The 6,000-nt window shown below is 46.0% G+C and overlaps 1 protein-coding gene across 2 annotated transcripts; it reads right to left on the bottom strand.

The window, feature by feature from the left end:
- Positions 1–1,595: 1,595 nt before the first annotated feature.
- plvapb (plasmalemma vesicle associated protein b) lies at positions 1,596–5,687 on the bottom strand. 2 transcript variants are annotated; one of them, XM_039002021.1, is made up of 5 exons: positions 5,107–5,687; positions 4,702–4,807; positions 4,130–4,551; positions 3,442–3,738; positions 1,596–1,896 (listed from the first exon to the last, which is right to left on the bottom strand). In XM_039002021.1, the coding sequence occupies exons 1-5, from the start codon at positions 5,494–5,496 to the stop codon at positions 1,888–1,890; spliced, it is 1,224 nt and encodes a 407-aa protein (XP_038857949.1). In that variant the 5' UTR covers positions 5,497–5,687; the 3' UTR covers positions 1,596–1,887. The 2 variants fall into 2 exon arrangements, with proteins under 2 accessions (XP_038857949.1, XP_038857948.1); XM_039002020.1 differs by lacking the exon at positions 1,596–1,896 and adding an exon at positions 1,922–2,862.
- Positions 5,688–6,000: the final 313 nt, after the last annotated feature.

The following is a 6,000-nucleotide window of genomic DNA, read 5'->3' as shown; positions in this document are numbered from 1 at the left end:
CCCAGACCAGGATGTAGGTACATTATGTATGGATTTACGGATGTGTGTATAGACATAGCCATCATGGGATTTCACCTCTGTTATCCTAGCTGTGATAACAGTTTTCCCATGTGGAGCTATTTACAGACTTCATATTGCATAACAAGGCTATAGACATTATTTTCTCTCCAATTCTTCCACTATTCTTTGAAATTTGCAACCAAAAAATAATAATATGTCTTTCACAAAGGACCCAACGTTAGTGGAAACTGCTGCGGTTCCTAAACTGGTGGTGAGGATTACTCTTGTATCACAAAGATCACTCACATTCAAAGAGGAAGAATATTTTTTGAAGAACTGCAAATTCAAACTTTTATTTTCTCAAAACCAACACACTTTCAGAAACATTTAATAAACATTGAATTGCGTCTTAGGAAAAATTATTTACATATAATCACATTAACTTTATTTGTACACATTTATTTTTCTTTAACCTGAGTATAAAGTAAAAGGAGAACACAAACGCTTTTCGCAGTAGACGGTGACTTCCAGTATACGGTGAATTCCAGTAGACGGTGACTTCCAGTAGACGGTGAATTCCCATCCTAAACTCAGCAATCAAATACAAGTGGAATTACAAGGATAAAGTCAACCCTATTAAATTAATTATTAAATTAATTACATTTAAAAGCGATATGTACTGTATACACAGTGTACAAAACATTAAGGACACTGTCCTGATATTGAGTTGAAGGTAACATGTCTCCTCCCCTTCATCTACATTGATTGAAGTGGATTTAACAAGTGACATCAATAAGGAATCATAGCTTTCACCTGGATTCACCTGGTCAGTCTACGTCATGGAAAGAGCAGGTGTTCATAATATTTTGTCCACTCAGTGTACATTTGTAGATACAGTTTTTAGACTGAACAAAAATATAACCGCAACATGCAACAATTTCTACGATTTTACTGAGTTACACTTCATAGAAGGAATATTCATTAGGCCCTAATCTATGGATTTCATGACTGGGCAAGGGCACAGCCATAGGTCGGCCTGGGAGGGCATAGGCCCACCCATTTGGAAGACAGGTCCACTCACTGGGGAGCCAGGCCTAGCCAATCAGAAGGAATTTTTCCCCACAGAAATACTCCTCAGCACCGCCCCTCCCCCACCCCCCCTCAGAGGATCCCTTGAAGAAGCTAGATGTAAAGGTCCTGGGCTGCCGTGGTTACACGTGGTCTGCGGTTGTGAGGCCGGTTGGATGTACTGCCAAATTCGATCAAATGACGTTGGAAGTGGCTTATGGTAGACAAATTACCATTCAATTCTCTGGCAACAGCTCCAGTGGACATTCCTGCAGTCAGCATGCAAATTGCACGCTCCCTCAAAACTTGGGATTGTGTTGTGTGACAAAACTGCACATTTTAGAGTGGCCTTTTATTGTCCGCAGCACAAGGTGCACCTGTGTAATAATCATGTTGTTTAATCAACTTCTTGATATGCCACACCTGTCAGTTGTATGGATTATTTTGGCAAATGAGAAATGCTCACTAACACGGATGTAAACAAATTTGTGCACAATTTGAGAGAAATACATTTTTTTGTGCATATGGAACATTTCTGAGATCTTTTATTTCAGCTCATGAAAAATGGCACCAACACCTTCACATGTTGCAAGGATATTTTTGTTCAGTGTACATGATGTAGAACAGTAGATACAACCTATAGTGTGTCTGCAGTATTTACACATGGACATTTTAAGGTCTAAGAGCACACATTGATCACTGAAAGGCACCACGCCCAATTCTCCAGGGACCATAACAGTAAGTGCTTTCATTGTCTCACTCTGTCATGGCCTAGGTAGAGCTGTATGAGTGGGGCATCTTCCTCACACCCGTCTCTCCTCACCTCACCTGAAGGAACAAACATAGCCTCCATCAGTAACATGATTACAATGTGGTGTCCGATTGATTCCATGTTAATACCTAAACTGGGTTTATCGTTACTAACGTCTAGCATTAGGAGATCAGTATCAGCTCAAACTGATCTTTTGAACATGTAATGAATTATTTATTGACCCTTTAAAATCTGCAGTTGACAGTGAGTGTAACACCAGTGACGATGACAGTCAGGGGTGTGTATGTACCAGGTGGGGTTTACTGATCACTGGTGCTGCAATGGATGGCCCCCCCCTTCAAGGCTAACATCAGTCCAGTAGGCTTTGGGCCGGCGAGTTGCATTGATGGCCCCCCCTTCAAGACTGACATCAGTTCAGTAGGCTTTGGGCCGGCGAGTTGCATTGATGGCCCCCCCTTCAAGGCTGACATCAGTCCAGTAGGCTTTGGGCCGGCGAGTTCCATTGATGGCCCCCCCTTCAAGGCTGACATCAGTCCAGTAGGCTTTGGGCCGGCGAGTTGCATTGATGGCCCCCCCTTCAAGGCTGACATCAGTCCAGTAGGCTTTGGGCCGGCGAGTTCCATTGATGGCCCCCCCTTCAAGGCTGACATCAGTCCAGTAGGCTTTGAGCCGGCGAGTTGCATTGATGGCCCCCCCTTCAAGGCTGACATCAGTCCAGTAGGCTTTGGGCCGGCGAGTTCCATTGATGGCCCCCCCTTCAAGGCTGACATCAGTCCAGTAGGCTTTGGGCCGGCGAGTTGCATTGATGGCCCCCCCTTCAAGGCTGACATCAGTTCAGTAGGCTTTGGGCCGGCGAGTTGCATTGATGGCCCCCCCTTCAAGGCTGACATCAGTCCAGTAGGCTTTGGGCCGGCGAGTTGCATTGATGGCCCCCCCTTCAAGGCTGACATCAGTCCAGTAGGCTTTGGGCCGGCGAGTTGCTTTGATGGCCCCCCCTTCAAGGCTGACATCAGTCCAGTAGGCTTTGGGTCGGCGAGTTGCATTACAGACAAAGCATCACAAATGGATTGAGTTTTACAGCAGATCCTCCTGATCCCCAACACTTTATGGACTCGTCATAATACTTGTGATGTAGCCAAAAATATATAAAAAATGCACACAGACACACTTGAAACAGTGAATTTCTTTATCGGCACGAGACCTCTGTAGCCCGTAGCTACCGACAAACCATCGGTCAAACTTTGCTTCCTCCTCCTGACTTGTGGCTGTTATTGTCCATCCATCCCTTCATTTATCTAGTCTGTCTGTCTCTTCCTGTGTTCCCCCTCGACACCACTATTATGCTGACTGAGTCTTTCTCCTCAGCTATGCACCGGGACAACCATTATTGAAGGCCACAAATCACATTCCAGAGGTTGATAGGGTCACAGTGTTTCCTTGGGTTACATTGCTCAACTGCTAACGTAGGGTTGTAGTGTGCTGGTAATGTAGTTCACTCATACCATAGGGTCCCCACTGATAACACGCTTCTTTGGTTGGATCTGCTTGCTATCTAAAGTTATTTAAAGTTCTGGTAGTGTGCGCAATTATTATTCTCTTACCTTTGGGTTACAGTTGGTTAGAGCGGTGGTGAGTGACTCGACATTCCCGTTGAGTGTTTTGACCTCAGCCTCCTTCAGAACCAGTCTCTCTCCCTGCAGGCTCTTCTCCTCCCTCAACCGGTTCTGTTCCTTCAGCAGGGTCTCTACCTGCCTGTCGTGGTTCTCCCGGATCTCTAGCAGCAGCCTGCTGCCCTCCGCCGCCGTCACGCTGCGGTTTTGACGACACTGCTGGAGGTCAAGGGTCAGATGGCTGTTCTGGACCTCCAGGCTACTGGACTGGGCCTGGATGTTTGCCACCTGGATGAAGATGATAACATATTGTAGCAAATTCTTGGGGTATCCCCATCCGGGACTTGAACCCGGGTCCATCGACTGTCAAGCCAACACCTTAACTGTTACGCTAAGAGGTCCGAACCTCTTGACAAGGTCGCTAGGTGTTGGCTTAAGGTCACTATATTATGTTTCATTAAGATGCTCTACAGAGCCAGGTTGCTGTATGTTTGTTTGTAGAAAGCGATATGCAAATATACTTTTATTGATTAATTGATTGATACTGTAGGCAGTTGGGTAAAGCAGAAACAGACTGGGACACTGGCTAACCTGTAAGCTCCAAGCTAAATTGAACATACCAATACTTTCAAAGTATGTTACATATATATTTGACCCAGGTCTGGTGTACTCTACATACCTTGTTCCCCACGTTGTCCAGGTATTTCTGGAACTTGTCCTCAACCTCTTTAGACAGGTTGGAGCATCTGGCCCTGATGTTCAACATCTGCTCTGTCTGCTTCTCACAGGTCAGGTGAAAGGTCATGGAGTGGGGGAACAGGTTGTCGATGCGCACCAGGAAGTTACTGGTCACCATTTGGATCCCCTCCAGAGACTTGGCAAAGTCCTCTTTACACTTCTGGGTGTAGAGTGTCAGGTGTTCCTTCAGGTTGTTGTTCTCCCTCCGCAAAGAGATGGTCTCAAGGTTGTGGGCGTCACGGTCCTTGATGGCATTGTCCCTCTCGATGCGGATGTACTGGCTGGTCTGGGTGAAGTTGGCTTTGATCAGTTTGATCATTGCTGCCTGCTGGGAGGTCAGAGACTGGAGGGTTTTTACCTCAGCTGAGGAGAAAAGATATTACAGCAGAAAGTGTTACTTGTTGTTATTAGATTGAAATGTTTGGGTCAATGTACTGTGTCATGTCTCTATCACAGTATTAGAATAGAACGCACTGCCTAAGCCTGAGTGACAAAGGGACAATAGCAACGTACTGTTAGCAGTGGCGACGATGAAAGGGTTTTGAAAAGAGGTGGTGGGAACCCGGACATGGGTAGCACGGCTCATCTCTATTTTCTTCTTGTCTGCTTCACACTGGCTCTGTGGAGGAAAGAAAGTGTCAGGTTTGGTCTTCATTAATGTTAGCTATGCTCCTCTAATTGAAGTAAACTGTCACTTTTTGGGAGAAACGTTAGTGTGTAGATATCCTTGCATTATAGTCATGTAAGTGCAAAAACATTTTCTCTGTATATTAATTATTTCTCAGATTTAATGCCAAAATAATTCCTGCACACTAAATGCTTCTAGTGCTGTACGTCAGCTCACAATTTCAAAATGAACAAAAGATGAGCTAGTATCTATTTATATTGCATCATAATGTTACAGTCCCATCTCCTCACCGCTTTCAGTATGAGGGCTTTGATCTGCTCCCCGGAGGCATTAGCTGCTTTCTTCAGCACAGCCACCTCTCCCTCCAGGGCTGTCTTCTCAGCCTTCCTGGCCCCCAGCGCAGCTCCCAGGTCAGCTTTATCCTTCCTCAGGTTAATGTTGTTCTCGCTGATCCTGTTCAAACTCTGCTCCAGCTCCTCTACTCTCCTCTCTTCAGCAGACTTCTCTGGCTGGCCGTAGACCAGGAACAGCACCAGGCTCACGATGATGAGGGACTGGATCAGAGAGGAGAAGAAGAAGACCACCCTCATGTAATAGCCGCAGCTCTTTCCCTTTGGCTTGTGGATGTCCTTGGCCTCCAGGCCAAACTTGGCCTGTGAGTAGCTGTTGCTGCTGTACATCTCTGCTGGATGTCGGTGTGGTCAAGACGAGGGTATTGAAAAGTCAATGGAGGTCTCTTTGGTTTCTCAGGGGAATTTCCCTCCCTCAAAAGCTCTCGGTGCTCTCTCACAAAGTGCTGAAGCCTCAAAATGAGTAATCTCTTAGGTTACTAAAGTTTAAAACGAACCAGAGTCAAATTCTCTTTGTCAGTAGTCCTGTATCTATGTAAAGGGTGACCCTGAGGACCATGTTTATAAACGCTGAGGCACACTTCCTACGCTGTGACTCCTTCCTGGCCCTCCCCTGGCCCCTGGGTAGCCCGGCCCAGCCAGCGCACCGCTCCAGAGGTTATCATAACTTCACCCTGCGCTGCGGTCAGCAGGGACGTCTGGGCTGACATCACTTTCCCATTGCTAGCACTGCACAGCCCTCCTACAACTGTCAGAGACTATCATCACAGAATATCATATCAAATATATTGAACTAAAACGACAATGTACATACATAGCCAATCCATACAGTAA

The sequence above is a fragment of the Salvelinus namaycush genome, chromosome 10 (genome assembly GCF_016432855.1).
Source record: "Salvelinus namaycush isolate Seneca chromosome 10, SaNama_1.0, whole genome shotgun sequence".
In the NCBI taxonomy this organism is placed as follows: domain Eukaryota; kingdom Metazoa; phylum Chordata; class Actinopteri; order Salmoniformes; family Salmonidae; genus Salvelinus; species Salvelinus namaycush.
This window is presented reverse-complemented; position numbering and strand designations above follow the sequence as displayed.

Coding starts and splice junctions, on each gene's coding strand:
- plvapb (XM_039002020.1), bottom strand. CDS start 5,496: ATGTACAGCAGCAACAGCTACTCACAGGCCAAGTTTGGCCTGGAGGCC. Junction 4,808..5,106: donor AAGCCCTCATACTGAAAGCG/GTGAGGAGATGG, acceptor TTTCCTCCACAG/AGCCAGTGTGAAGCAGACAA. Junction 2,863..3,441: donor TAACCAACTGTAACCCAAAG/GTAAGAGAATAA, acceptor GCCGACCCAAAG/CCTACTGGACTGATGTCAGC.